Source organism: Bombus huntii, chromosome 15, assembly GCF_024542735.1.
Source record: "Bombus huntii isolate Logan2020A chromosome 15, iyBomHunt1.1, whole genome shotgun sequence".
NCBI lineage: Eukaryota > Metazoa > Arthropoda > Insecta > Hymenoptera > Apidae > Bombus > Bombus huntii.
Genome location: NC_066252.1, coordinates 6108097 through 6123929, shown reverse-complemented (window position 1 = coordinate 6123929; position 15833 = coordinate 6108097). Strand labels below are relative to the sequence as shown.

General features: G+C 34.9%; 1 protein-coding gene across 10 annotated transcripts; it reads left to right on the top strand.

The window, feature by feature from the left end:
• Window positions 1–35: 35 nt before the first annotated feature.
• Window positions 36–15826, top strand: LOC126873899 (oxysterol-binding protein 1). Of its 10 annotated transcripts, none has more exons than XM_050635239.1 (13): window positions 327–473; window positions 1279–1440; window positions 3389–3454; window positions 6201–6406; window positions 8634–8884; window positions 9226–9418; window positions 10979–11259; window positions 11350–11585; window positions 11663–11939; window positions 12025–12404; window positions 12488–12708; window positions 12798–12908; window positions 15678–15826. In XM_050635239.1, exons 1-13 carry the CDS (start codon window positions 430–432, stop codon window positions 15695–15697), a joined length of 2448 nt encoding a protein of 815 aa, XP_050491196.1. In that variant the 5' UTR covers window positions 327–429; the 3' UTR covers window positions 15698–15826. The 10 variants fall into 10 exon arrangements, with proteins under 10 accessions (XP_050491194.1, XP_050491195.1, XP_050491196.1 ...); XM_050635235.1 differs by lacking the exon at window positions 15678–15826 and adding an exon at window positions 14751–15205 and having other exon boundaries at window positions 8637–8884; XM_050635234.1 differs by lacking the exon at window positions 15678–15826 and adding an exon at window positions 14751–15205.
• The last annotated feature ends 7 nt before the right edge of the window (window positions 15827–15833 follow it).

The following is a 15833-nucleotide window of genomic DNA, read 5'->3' as shown; positions in this document are numbered from 1 at the left end:
TTGAGTCGGTAACGTTGGTATTCGTTTTCATATTATCGATAAAGTAAAATAACATTGAACTCTATCTTTCATAACTTTGCTTATTAAACCTTATCGAAATAAGAAACATTAAATTATCTGAATCAAACGATTAATACATGTAGTCGATTGAAGTTTTCGCATTTCTGTGTTTCGTATATATACACTACGAATACGTGAGGTGACTACCTAGTTATTAATACATCGAAATTCGTAATATACTCTTCGTACGGTAAAACGAAGAGGCACTCGAACACTTCTTACTCGTGTGATCTGCTCAGATAAATTAAGAGCTTGGTTTCATTTGAAGATAATGGTCAGTATCAAACATCTAATCGAAGAGTGTACTGAGTGCTTCTTCATGACATTTCGGGCAATTCGCTCCAGCAGAACGTACGCATATTTCGCCAAATGACAGAACGAATATCTTTTCGTTGGCGTGTTCGTTCTAAAAAGTACGTAAAAAAAGAATTTCGTTAGATTCCTGTCGCGTGATAAATCTATCCGTATGACGTTAAATAATTATATGTATGTTCCATTGTTTGACTTTGGCATCGTCGACTATGACTTTAACACATGTGACATGTATAGAATTCTCGTTTTAAGATCAAATAGGAAAACGTCAAGAATGACAGTGACCCAATACGATCTTTCTCGTTTCGATAACAACTAGTAACTTTTTTCGTTAACTTACAACCTAGTTTCGATGTAGTCCAAATAATGCTATGAAAACAAAGACAACATATGCTACATATTGCAAAAACATTTATTACAATTTATCTCTCGAAATTCATCGTGTAAAGATTCTTTATGATCACATAAGCTATCGATTATTATATTTGTTTGTGATACACTGAAACGATCTTTTCTCATGAAAAATAACGAGAAGGATAGAAGGAGAACGAATCGAAGAAATTTGCAAAATCACAGATTACCCGTAATCAAATTTGTATGTGTTCGTATACACGAACATTATATAGGTGACTCGGTAATAAAGGTTAGGCGCCGTCACTAAGGAACGTGGCAGGTTACCACGCTGTGCAAAAGGAGAGACCCATACTATATCCAAATACCGTGCTTTTAAGGCACGTTCTTCGAGTCTGTTGGTATCGCTGCTGGTGTTATTGCGACTAACAAACAGTGTATAAGTACGAATTTCGATCTAAGAGCGTACAGTCTGTGGGCTGGAAAAATACCAAAATGGTGGCTGTACGATACGGGTGATGTGTACGCAGATATTGGAGTGCATTGTAATTTCAGGAAAAACACGTGCGAACACACAACATATACAAAAATGGGTGACTCGAAGGCGCAACACGGTACACAGGAGATGAAAGGCTGGCTCTTTAAATGGACTAATTATTTAAAAGGTTATCAACGAAGATGGTTCGTCCTGTCAAATGGCCTACTGTCGTATTACAGGTAGTTTTCTATGTGTCAGTTACTTTCGTTTCAGTTTACCTTCACTTTTAATCGCGTGTTCAATCACGCCAAAAATCAATGTGATTTCTATTCGTAACGTGATTATTTTAACACGGGTTCCAGTCCCGTGATGTGGTTTCCAACAGCATAATAACAATTATTGACAGACAAAATTTATTTGGATACAATACGGAGCTGTTCCCTTTTTTTCATTATTACATACTTACCAAAGCACTGTGTGTATATTTTCTAATAGAATCTCACACTTTCAAGTTGATCTTATATCGGAGTAAAATTTGAAAAGAAATTGTAATGATTACTGTCATAGCTATATAACCTTAATTAGGTATTTATTATTTACATATATATATTAGATGAAAATATAGCCACATTGAGTTTAGTTTATAATGTTTTACTTCTAGTTAAACAAAGAAAAGTTATAAATTTCTTGAATGAATCTATTACTTCTATGAAATGTAACATATAAGCATAATGTTATGCTTATAAACACATGCATGTTTACAGCTGCATGCGTATGCTTTCATCTTGTGTATTATATATGTAATGCTATAAGTACAAATATTTGATTTTCAACTTAAATATGACACTAAGTCATCGTGTAATTATGGTTCAAAGAAAAAGATCTTGCATTGAAAAGTTTAAGGAACAGCTTTGGATTACGTATCTGACATAGTGTTCGACCATGCTTGTGATTCTGTCAATGACTTAAACAGTTGGTATTTAAGAACACAACAAGTGAAATACAATACTAAACATTTAACAGTTTGAAATTGCATGTATGTAAGCAGCCAATGAAGGCTGGATCATGGATATTATTGATATGGTTTATCCAAGTATATTTAACTGAATCTTAATCATGATTTTGTCCAAAACTCATATTTACATATTCCATACTTATCCATTTTAGTTTGAGCAACATCCTTGAGCATGTACATGCCGCAGAACACATTGAGATCTACGTTAAAATGGTTGAAAAGCATTGAAAGAAAGAGTGGCTGGTCGCAAGGACCATATTTTTTGTGTGTATATATATATACACACACATACACCCACATACATACATACTCGCTTATATATATCACACGCATCAGAGAAGATTTATTGCATATTTGCCTTTTTACTATTCTTTTTTTCCAGTACAGCGAAACTTTACGTTGAATGATTTTTGGTTTACTTTTGTATATAGTTATGTGGGAGAGTAAAAAAATCGCTAAACATTATTTAACCATCGTTAGTCACGTAAAAAGTGTTGCAACGTTTTATTTTCGCGGACGAAACTTAGGTCACCCCGGTCTCACAGTTACCGGTTGTGGATACAGGTGAGATAGTTCTAAACGAGTATAACGCATATGTCGATGATTCCACTATTCTATTTCTTTATATTTAGAACATGCGCGTTCCCTGACAACATGCAATGCCCACATCTTTTAATTTTCCGCTTGGCACAGTTGTGTGATTTGAGTTTGCAACGCCTTTCCAAATTGCAAAAACAGAATGTCCTGCAACTTTATTTTTACACGAATTTTTCAAACTTCGTGATCGGTGAAACTGCTTCTCGCACAAAGTGTGTACACGCAACGCACGAACGTGATGGTTGCACTTTTGGCTATATTGCTATGTAAACAGGAGAGAATAGAAAGAAAAAGAGACTAAGTGAATGTATGTGTGTATATGAGAGAGTGTGTGTGTGTGAGAGAGAGAGAGAGAGAGAGAGAGAGGGAGGGAAGGAGCGAGGGAGAGAGAGAGAGAGAAAGTAATCAAGAAACGAAATATGAAAGAAAGAAAAGGAACATCGCTATATCGCGAAAATTCGTGGATAAACAGCGACAGAGATACAATTTTTTCTCGAAACAGATAAAAAAAATTATCGCTTCGATACAATATTACACAATGTGAATAGGGTCTATTTGTTTTATGGACTGTTTAGGGCTGAACCAACAGGGGGGCCAAAGATATCAACACGACGCAAGCGGAAGGCTGGCAGAGCCTCCGAGTAAGTAAAATTATCGAAAAAACCGAAATATCCTGACTATTCTTTGAATCAAACTTTTTAATTAAAACAGACAAAGACGATGTTCGAGTTTTCATTTTCATTTCATTATACAGTCCTTGCCATATTATATATATGTATATGTATATGTGTATATACATGTGTATATATATATATATATATATATATATATTTGAGCTACGTATTATTAATACAACGTTGTCAATATTCCTAATAATTTTACTTGCTTCCTGTCCATTTCTTACCCTTTTATCATAGATCTAATTTTACAGACCGATTCTCCTCAGTCCACCCCTCTCTTCTTAATTAAATCTCAGTTACTCTAAAAAGGTGGTAAAACTTGTATATTTTTTATGTTCTATGTGTACATATATACGTGCATATATACATGTTTACCACACACAAATATAAAACACACACACACTGCTTTATATTGTCTAATAGTTCCAGTTCTGTTGAGGAGGTATTCCGAAGGTCTTTGCAGACCGTGTAAAGCTTTTACTGGCTCGTTGGGAATGTTCCAAGAAATAATTATAGCACGAATAGATGAGCTGGTATCAAGGAATACCGATAATCTTAATTTGTCGAATAGTTTCAACAGAGGAAACAAATATTTATTTCATTGATTAATTCTTATTGACGCGGTTAATGCGAATTTTCCTCGGTCAACTTATTCCCTGTTTTACATAACGTATGCAGAATTTATTCTTCCTATTCTACTACTTTTGGTTCCGTAATATTCAGACAGTGACGTAATAGTCTTTTATTGATGTAATATCTTCTTTAATATTAGCAAAGTAAGTTTAGTTTTTTTTTTTTTTTTAAAGAGTAGCCTTGTTATTTAAATGCCAATATTTAATAACATTGATAACTGTTCAATTGTCTAAAATCATCGGTCAGTAAAAGCATATATCAGATCCTCCAAGATACACTTTGCACTTTAATTTTCTCTCAATTTATACTAGATTGTTGTGTTTAGCCCAGTCATTTTATCTAATCGTTTACTCGTTACGCTTGGAACAATGTGCAACAGAACGACAATAAAACGATGAGATGCGATTATTTTTATGGATATGTATTTTTTATTCCTTGTTCTGCCTTTTCGATGTTTTACTTATGCGCACAATTTATGTTCGTACGTTTTATATACCCGCACTTCCCTCGCCCATCGAATACACATACGAATCCTCTACAATCGATAGATTTGAATCATATAAGTACATGTACCTCACACTGCAATAAAACACATAGTTAAGATTACTTACTTACTGTCAAATAGTTTCGAAATACAATGACGAGTTCTACAAATTTTTATCATAATAGGTGGAAGGAGGAAGAAAATCAAAAAACCAGAAGAAACAAATTTTGCGCGAATGCCTGTGGTCTATGCGGACAATATGCAATAATAATTTCTGAACGCGTTAGCATGAGTATGATTATTCTTTCATCGTGTACAAAGTCTCGATCCCTTGCGTGTTAGATTTAATTCCACTGACCCTAAAGTGCATGACATGATCCGCGAGCTATCTGTTCCCCTTCTTTCAATCATCAGGTCGGCTATTGAGCATTGTACATTCTTTCTTTCTTTATTTTTTTTTTCCTGTACTCCTTTTTGTTTTCTCTTCACACAAATTACACCATTGGGTTCCTTTTTTTGTAGATTGTGTGTAAGAAAATATGGTGGTGTCATAGTCGGACAAATGGTAACGGGACTGCTTGGAAAAAGAGTTAATCGACCTCCTACTAATTTTATTTACACGAACTTCGTTTTCAAAGCTCTTTGAGTATTCACACTATAGTGCCACAGATTAACACAGACTGTCGTGTGTTCATCTCGTTTGCTACGCTGTACATGTTACGGTGAAAGTATCTAGTTTGATAATTCTATATAATAGATAGATGGTCCCATAGCATGGTTCTATAGAAATCTCTTGCGGTTTCATAGAATCCCTGCAAGGAGTTACGGTTAGTCATCAGATAGAACCTAGCGAACGAAAGAAATGTTTGCGTTAATAGTGGAATTTTAGTAAGATGAGGTTGGTGGATATAAAATTTCCTTTGTTCAAATAAAACCTCAATAAGGCCATAAACTAGATTTACTGGCCTATTAAAGTCTAATTTCGAAGAAACCAAATTTTATATACACCAACCTGACTAAAGAGATTTTATTTGTACAAGTTTCGTGTTACTGTAGAGTTAAGCGTACTCTGTCGCCTCGTTTCAGCTGAAGTTCACAGTAAAACGATCACGCGTCTAACTGAACAAATATCAGAGCCTTCTTGTACAGTTGAACTAATATTATTATTAAAATTTGACAAGTCGCAAGTTGATAATTAAAAAGGTACAACGTTACAAAAATAAATCTCATAAGCTACAAATTATTTGATTATCTTATTTATTGTAACAGATCTAAATTTTTGCTCAAGACAGGACCAAGTTTTCCGAGATAGACAGAGAATGAGAGAGAGAGAGAGAGAGTCGGAAGGATTAATTACTTTCACGGTAACATGTACAACCTCGTGCCTGCGTATAATCTAATTACGTGTAATCATTTCTGGGGCGAATCAAAAGTGTTTTATTTTTGGCTTGGATAAACCTCAGGCTTGCATTAGACGCAGCAAACGGACTAATTTTGCAAACTCACGTCTGTCTTTCTCTGTGTCATTCGGTTCTCAATCGATTGAAGAATATGTCCGGGGAACTGTCGCTATTTTCCTTCTCTGTTTAGAAATCCCACGGAGATGTCGCACACGTGCCGCGGCACGATATCCTTGCATGGGGCCTTAATACACACCGTCGACGCTTGCACGTTCGTTGTGAGCAACGGTGGCACGCAAACCTTCCATATCAAGGCGGCGACAGAGGTAGAACGTCAGCAATGGGTCACGGCCCTCGAGTTGGCGAAGGCCAAGGCCATCCAGGCGATGGAATCTGGTCTGTATCAACGAAATATCATCCATTTTCTATCAGGCGTTCACCAGAGAGAGAAAGAGAGAGAGAGAGAGGGTCAGGGGGAGAGAGAGAATCAATCGTCAATCTTTGTCGATTATGTATCTACAGTAGCTCGTCAAAATATTTCAACACTTATCAGAGAAAATTGTATACGACACATTTTGGAATCTCGTTAATACTGTAATGAAATATTACTATTATAATTATAGTGGTAAAATTTGAAACCGATCTGGTAATGTATATAGAAGTTGCAAGACATCTATTGCAAACATAAATTCAGTAAATAGTTGGTACACGGTATGAATAGCCATTGTACAATAAGTGTTAAAGATAGTCTCACTGAATATTCAGGTTTATGAATATACTGGATAATTGAATGTTTAAATACTTTTGCGATCTCTGCAAAACATTGAGTTCTTTGTAACTTATGTGTACATTTCTACGTACAATTTATCGCTACAATCATGATAGTCGTATTTTATTGCGGTGTGAAGGAAATTTCAAGACGTTTTCTGCATAATTTTTTCGTACATAATTAGATACGCATAATTTATTTGTAAAAAATATAATTGTTTAAATATTTCTGCAAGTTACTGTAACTGAAAAAGGGCTAAATTGGGCTGGAACTTGGAACTAACAGGGAAAGTTCAGCAGCTGAAAAATGTTAAATTATGCAGAAATGTAGTTCAAGTGATGTTAGCAACAACGTCGCTTTTCATTTCTGTAAACGAACGATTCATGGGGCTGTAAACACTCTTCAAAACAGTTCTCCGTCTTGATCTTCTAACAAACGAGGAAATGAAGAAGCTCAGTCGTCTGAAAAGAGAGGTGACTTCGTTATTTCTAAAAATGGAATTTATCACGCTCTCTTTAACTTTGAATTCCACAGGAAATCTAATTTTAATCGTTAAAGGACGACGATGGTCGTATTTATTAGACTGATTGAACAGTAGGTGTCTCTTATTGCGAATATTAGGTTTGCAGACGATATCGGTCGATCGTCAATATATAATCGAGTAATTATATATAACTTTGATAGACGATGCACGATTTTGATTTAGAGTCGCATGATTCCGACTGATTTTTTCTCTCTTATGATTTACTGGCTACTGATACTGAGTAGGAAACATTTGCTATTTGAAGAATCAATGAATCTATTAACAGTTTGCGAACCGTATGAAATAGCATTAAAGGCAATTGTCCATAGTAACTCTTCTAACATTTACGCAATTGACAGCCTGGTAGTTTTTCACGAAGATAAATGACGATTTAATCGACGCGAGATACAATTATGTAATCATGAAAATCTTAATTGTAATTTAGAATTAGACATAAAGTAGATTTATATTTTTTCAATGCTATTTTTTTATCTAAAACATTTAAGGATACGCTCAAATATTCTTTATGGAAACTGGTCGTCCCTGCAGTATCTGTTAACTAACGGTTAGACTGCGGAATTTTTATGCGTCTGTGGAATACTTAAAAATGCACAGAATGCATAAATATTCAAAATGGAATACTGATCATAATATTTCACTTTTATAATGAATTTCATTTTTTGCAGTTGTGAATTTTACAAGTTATTTGCTAAATATTCTTAATATACCAATGATATAATGATCGTTCCTACCATACAATTTATAATATTACTAAAAAGATCATCAATCTTTAGAGCATAATAATTGGTATCTCCATTGAAATTGTATTATTATAAATTTATAAATTTGCTTTCTTGAATACATAATTTTTTCTACACAAATAAAGTATTTCAATAAAAGATAACGCACGGGGAAGTCTGGATGATAAGCGAAACGAAAAGAAAAGCAAACACGTCTTGATCTACATTTACAACTACATTTACTTGTGTTTTCCTTTGTTATCGATCTCTGTTGTTACACAACATTTCCTTTTCATTAACAGATAATACATTCAAATACTTATATATTTGTACACAGATATCTTTGTCTATCTATTTTATCTTCATCCTTTAACTCAAAAGAAATTGATTTCGCAATTTAATAAATGATACTGAATCATATGTAATTGTAGAAGACGATATTGAATTATAGTCACGTTCTCTTTTGTTGAAGTATCATAGACAATAAAAGATTCTCCGTTGTCTTTAATAAAATATTGAGTTGAACGAGAGTTAAATTGCTCTTAGAGGACGTTAAAACAGTTACGTTATGTAAAGTAAAATTTGTTTCAGAAGAAGAGGAGGAAGAATTTCAGGATAATGATAGCCAAAAACCAGAACAAGTTACTGTGAAGGACTTATCGCAGCGCTTAGAAAACTTGCAGGCCTGTAATGATTTACTGATAAAGAAAGGGACTATGCTTCAGCGAGTTTTAAACGAGCTCGAAACGTTGGAGCCCCCGTCGCCTGAGCTAGCTGCGAAAGTCAAGACAGTCAGTGAACGAGCCACGCTCTTTCGCATCGCGGCCGGTGCTATGGTTAATGTAAGTTGAAAGGCCATCGTTAAGACTAATATACAGATGAAAATTTCTGGCCAACGATGTATAAAATTAGCTCATTCGCTGCGCGTAGCAACCGTGCAGCTTTGTCGCTAAATATTAGGTTCAAAAGACTCCTTCTTATGTGCTAATTAATATTTCTAAGCAGTTTTTAATTTATTAGTGTAGTTGCTTATGTTATTGGTTTATAGAATACAACCAAATATTTATTTCTATTTCCATTAAATTTATAAAGTTATAAAAATCTGAATATTATATTAAAGATATTGATTTTGAAAGTATATGTATATTTATAAAGTCACATAGAGAACTAATTCTGATTTCAGGCAAGTCACGACTACTTGCAACTAGCGCAGCAGCAGGAACCAAAATGGAAGAAGATGCTGCAGCACGAGCGTGACCAGAAAGTGAGAATAGAAAAAATGGTCGAGCAATTGGCCAGGCAACATTCTCACTTGGAAGAGGCTGCGCAACATGCCCTACCCTCGGCAGCTCCAGCAGGGGGACACAGAGCTTCGCGTAATAATTTCTTTTTTTATATTAACGCAATTGCTAATGCTGTAATTAATATTTTGATGCAAGTGTTGCGTTTGCGAACAGTCGTTGCGTGTAACGATGCTAAGAAAGACGGACTCGAGTGTTCGTTCATTTTCCACACTGTGCCGAGCTTTTACCTTTGTACATTGTACGCAACACAATACTCTGATTGTGCTATAGGCCTTTTAACTCTGTAACATTGACCTGAGATTCTAATAGAAATGTATGTTAAATACACATGGTCACATAAGTGTGTATCTACCGAGTGTGAGATGCTGTATTCATTAGATAATAGTGCACAGCTGCATAGTTTCATCTTACTTAATATACCGACTGTTTGATCATACGCTTAGCTGTGTAGCACGTGAATTTGATTTTTCGCGCCTTCGAGTGCCTTATCGTTCTTTAACCAGATGGCAGTCGTGAAACTCTATTTGCTTTGAACGGTGTCGCGACTTACGCAGCCTAAAGTCTATGCATGCAAGACGTGCAGTACATTCTATATTCTACTACATATATTGTATGGCATATTACAGTAATGTATACAAGGCTTATATGTACATATATATATATACATCTAGAGATATATATACATAATATACACATGCACGGGTGTGCTTTCATTTCTCCCAAGTTTAGTACTTCATCAGACTCAGATGGCCTTGCAAATTTCCGTTTTATGTGAATATTTTTTTGACAGCTTTTTTTCGCGACTTTACCATTAAATTCGATGTGATAAAGCTGAATCGAGCGTCGAAATCATCGACGATTGTGCGACGAGAGGATCAGTGGAAAGATGCTAAACTGATAGTTAAACGGGGCGAAAGAAGTTTATCATCAACGGGTTTAGAACGGTCCGCAGCTTCAATCAAATTGATAGCAAGGGCCAAAATATATAAGAGCGCCGAACTTATTCTCGAACGTAGCATAACCTAATGGGTGGTACATTATAGTTGCCTATAAAAAAAATCACAGTGTACGAGCATCTTTAGTGATTCATTATTCGTTACTTTAACCAGTACTGCAGGTGTGGACCGAGTTTGGAGGGGGTAGAGGACGGTACAACTTAATGGCAACAGCCAGTTGTCATACCACGATTCAATCGGTTAGGAAGGGGAGTGATACAAATAATAAGAACAGGGGAGGGGTTGAAGAATTATTTCAAAGCAGAGAAGTAAAGTGAAATAAATTTGAGCAGTGGCATGCGCGGTTATATAGGTTCAATAAATTTCTCACTTTGTGTTACACTTTTCGTTGGCGCGAAATGTGTTCCATTGCGTAATCTTAATAATAGCTTTAATTGTATTTTATGTTTATGTATTCGCGTTTTATCTCTAATTCTAACAAGGAATATGAGTCATGATATATAAAGGTTTATCTCCATTTTCAATTATAAAGTTTACTGTAAGATTGTAATTGAATAACTCTCTCTCTGTTTTATTGATTGACTAAATCTCATTTAGCTTTGCATATATACGTTTACCGCTACTTATTTAATTAACCATTCAGTCAAACTAAGCAAAATTTTGGTTATCTTTGTAGATACAACAGTCACAACTTCCCCATCAGAAGACGAAGAAGATAACGTTGAGTTTTATGATGCACAAGAATCTGATACTTTTACTTTGAGTATACCCGGTGTCCAAGCGAATAATTCAAGAGATCGAACTGATTCTCAAGGTAGTGACGATGGCTCTAGTTCAGAAGGAGATCAGACACCTTTGCCTTTGTCAGATACAGCTACCACAAATTCCTTTCGCATTGTGACCGATTCTACAGTAGTAACTCCTACCACTGCTGCAAATACTGACAATCTGGACAATGTAAGTGAATTTTGCTTACCATTTGATTATCAAATTTTAATTAAATTGACTTTTCATTTATCTTTATGTAATTTCATTCATTTCGTTCAGACAAATTGGGAGTCTAACAATGGCAGCAGTGGCAGCACCGGGGTAACAGGTCTTAAACAAAAACGGAGAACTAGAGTACCTGAGAAACCAAATTATCCATTAAATTTATGGAGTATTATGAAAAATTGCATTGGCAAAGATTTGTCAAAAATTCCAATGCCTGTCAATTTTTCTGAGCCGCTTAGTATGCTTCAGCGGCTTACAGAAGATTATGAATATGCAGATATTCTTGACAGGTATATTTTGTCTCAATTTTTATTTATTTTATTGTGTATAAAAAAAAAGAAAAAATATCTATTTTGATCTCTTACAGGGCAGCAGAATGTACAGATGGCTATGAACAAATGGCTTATGTTGCTGCATTTACCATATCTAGTTATTCCACAACTGCTTCCAGAACTGGCAAGCCTTTTAATCCTTTATTAGGTGAAACGTATGAGTGCGATCGAATTGATGATCTAGGATGGCGTGCGATTTCAGAACAAGTATCTCATCACCCTCCAATGTTAGCGCAACATTGCGAAGGCCGAAAGTGGCGTTGTTGGCAAGAGTTTACCATGGCATCTAAATTCCGTGGGAAATACCTCCAGGTATTCTTTATAAATCACTAAAGAAGCAACCTTTTCTAATATTGTAAACAAACGTTCAACATTTAATCCCGTTATGGCTCAATAGGTAATACCGTTAGGAACTGCTCATCTTGAAATGGAAGGTGGTACACATCACTACACGTGGCGAAAAGTTACTACTACGGTACACAATATTATAGTAGGAAAATTATGGGTTGATCAAAGTGGTGATACAGATATTGTGAATCACAAACAAGGTATCAAGTGCCATTTGAAATACACGCCCTATTCATACTTTTCGAGAGATAGTCAGCGTAAAGTAAAAGGGGTAGTCATGAACTCAAGTAATGAAGTTAAATGGGTAGTACAAGGTACGTGGGACTCGAAGATAGAAATCGCTCCTGTTATCAGTACGTCTGGTACACCAGACAATCCAGTATACAAAACAGGGCCTTACATACTCGCATGGAAGCGTCGTATGCCATCGTAAGTATTTTATTAAATTAAGGTTTATGTTAAAGAAGAAAGCTCATACATTTTCATGCATTATAATATTTCTACTATCACAGTGAAGATAGCGAAAAGTATTATAATTTCACCGAATTAGCGTGTCAACTTAATGAGCCTGAGGAAGGTATAGCTCCAACAGATTCTCGATTTAGGCCTGATCAAAGATTAATGGAAAATGGTGAATGGGACAAAGCGAATGCGGAAAAACTTCGATTAGAAGAAAAACAAAGAGCTGTTCGACGTGCAAGGGAACACGAAGCTGAAAAAGCGGCCGTTCAAGGTATTCTAAAAATATATTTTCTAAAATAATTTAAGGTAGAATTATTTAATATTGAGATATTTTATAATTGAAAATTTAATTTATATTAGGTTTACCATATGAAACTTACGAACCTTTATGGTTTAAGAAAGAGCAGGATCCTTACACGGACAGTCTGTGCTATGTATACGGTGGTGAATACTGGGAATGTAAGAGTAAAGGTGATTGGTCACGATGTCCAAACATATTTTAGCTTACTATATAATTATATCAATATTGTGACCGCCAATATACAATGCAGAAATGTTTGAATTTGTTTTACGCGAAGATAGCCGATTTAGAAATCACTGCTTCTGAAAAAAAATGCTGATATGATATAATCGGGTTGTTAGAGGACATGGCATAGTCGTTATTTCTTCCAATGAACTGGTCGAAGTTGGCATTCTAACACATGAAATGAGCGTTTTGTAGTATATCATTATTTCCATTCTCCTACACATCCTTTTGTCTGTTCATATTGCCGCTGCATCCCTCTCTTTTGTCCACTTTTCTAAACAACCAAGAACATTATCATATACTATCCATATGGCCCAATTAGCGCTTTGCATACAATGTTTGTATAGGCTTAAAAATTTCCTGTATTTCTTATTAGGTTCCATTATTAAGCTAAATGTGTCATAATACATTCACGAGAAATTCAGATACGATGATAAGCAAATAATGCGCGAAAATTTTGTTAATTCAGTTCATAACTGATATAGCAATAACAATGATAATTTTTATTACGAGAACATTAATAATATATTAGAAATTAAAACTATAGTTATTGGGAGTTTAAGTTTGAATACGAGAACCCGCTTAATGCAATTACAGTATTCATAATTTGTTTTAAACAAATTTAGGTATATTTAAATTTCTCTTTTTTTAAAAAATGGAACTGAATTCATAAGTTCTAAGAAGCCGATCGTAATAGCAATTTCGGAAAATTTCCATAACTTTCTGATAACATGGTTATCACGTATCCATCGCGGAAAGTACTTACATAGACTGTAAAATGTATTTTTGATGCTTGACGCGATGCTGAAGATATTTAAAAAAAATTAATTGAAATTAAATTTTTAATAGTATTGCTGAGTAAATTATAAGTAAGAAATAATCGCGTTGAATGTAACTAAAGCCTTATTGAATTATTTAAAGTAGATATTAATAGGTAAACATGTTTTTACGATATTGGTTATTTATACGTGTGGTGCGGCCAGACTGTTCATTCGACTGCCTCGTCTTAGCCTTTGCACAAAAACTGGATAAGAGGTGGCATTCGTTTACGTTGATACGACAATCTGTAACCGCTACGAAAAGAAATGTTCCTGCGGATAAAGTGATCGTAGCAATGAGAGAACTCACTATGTTGAAACATCATCTCGGTGATTTACTCGAATGGCGTATTTGTTACTATTTAACATACGGTGAAAATAAGAAAGAAGAAGCAGATGGTATAAATGAGTATGCTTCCAAAATTCTGCATTTTACCATGCAGAGGTAGACTCTTGAATGTTCCACAAAATATTGACTGGTTACCTAACCAGCCTAATTACTATACACTCCGTCGAGCTAATGTTACAAAACATAATCAATATTATTACGGGAAGAGTGTAAGGAGAATATAAAGTCACACTAAAGGCTCATAAGTTGTAGTAAGTTCTTTTCTCTTTCTCACTTCTTTTTTAAGGGAACGCTTCAACTCAGAGCATTAACATTCATTAAAAGCCCAGGTCCTTTTTCCAAGCTACATTATGTAGACACGCACACATCCATACACAGGTACAAACTGCGCGAGCGATTGTGTACGTACGTACGTACGTATGTATGTATGTATGTATGTTTGTCTGTATGTATGTATGTGTGTATGTGTGTATGTACGTACGTACGTATGTGTGCATGTATGTATGTATGCTCGTATGTACATATGATAATTAATAAAACCCATTGTATATCCCTCTTATGAGCACATCATACAGTTGTTCCGTTCATAGTATTTGTATATTGACAACTATATATTTCAGTCTGTATAGGATCGCATTCAACGGAACATCTAGCTTGCAACCAATGTCTACAATGATTGTTATAATTAAGTATTTGGCTGTATTATAATTTTAATAGTTGATTATAATCGGATATATCTGTATACATATAAATACAAATTAACTATAAAAATAAATAATTTAAAGAAAATACAATAAGACGGATAGAACAGATGTTTGAATTATATAGTGCTTGTACATTAGCTATTCGTGTGGAACGATAAATACAAAATGCTTCGCTACAAAAAATCGAGAAAATATCTTCGTAGCATTCACATAATTGCCTTTTGGCATCTCCTATGTAATACCCGTTGGTCGCACAAAAAAGGATATGGTGCAATTATTTATACGATAAATAACTGTAGTTTTCTTTTTGTTCCATCAAACAAATTGTATTGACTTATTGTAACAAATTAAATACGATCTTGAACGGGTAATATCTAGCATTGAATATTTCATTACTATCCAACGATCGGTCCATTTACCTACCATTACCAAAAGCCGTCATTTGATATCTCGCATGCTATAATGGAATACATTGGAATGTTATTCTGCTTCGTTTTATAGTTTGCTTTTCATTCTGACGCGCGCGAAATCATTAACATCCATGACCTTTATTATACTTCCGTTATAAAAAATAAAATCAATTTTCGTAAAACATGAGAAGAGCTTATTACTGAAATTACTTTAAATAAAAAAATGGAAACATGTATGATGGAAAAGGTCGAAGTATTTGTTAAAGAATTTCTCTTTTATTCCGCGTTTTTCGCATCTAGTTCCCTATTCCGATAAGACCAAGACGTCATCGATTTTATGACGTATGAATGAAATATATATTAAGAATTCCTCGCTTATCGTAATTAAGAGGAAAACGGTCTGATAGATACGCCGATATTTTTGTTTCTACAGTTTTACCGGATATTCAGTGAATTGAACCGACATGCGCGCGGCGTCAGTAATCGGATGACGTCACGCGTAGTAATACACGTCGAGAGCGCATGGCGAGTGGAGCGTCTGCAGAGGCTGCGCGAAGTGGGAACTGCTTTCGATTGTTGGCGGGCGCCG

Coding starts and splice junctions, on each gene's coding strand:
- LOC126873899 (XM_050635233.1), top strand. CDS start 430: ATGACAGAACGAATATCTTTTCGTTGGCGTGTTCGTTCTAAAAA. Junction 474..1,278: donor TGGCGTGTTCGTTCTAAAAA/GTACGTAAAAAA, acceptor TTGTAATTTCAG/GAAAAACACGTGCGAACACA. Junction 9,419..10,978: donor AGGGGGACACAGAGCTTCGC/GTAATAATTTCT, acceptor TTATCTTTGTAG/ATACAACAGTCACAACTTCC.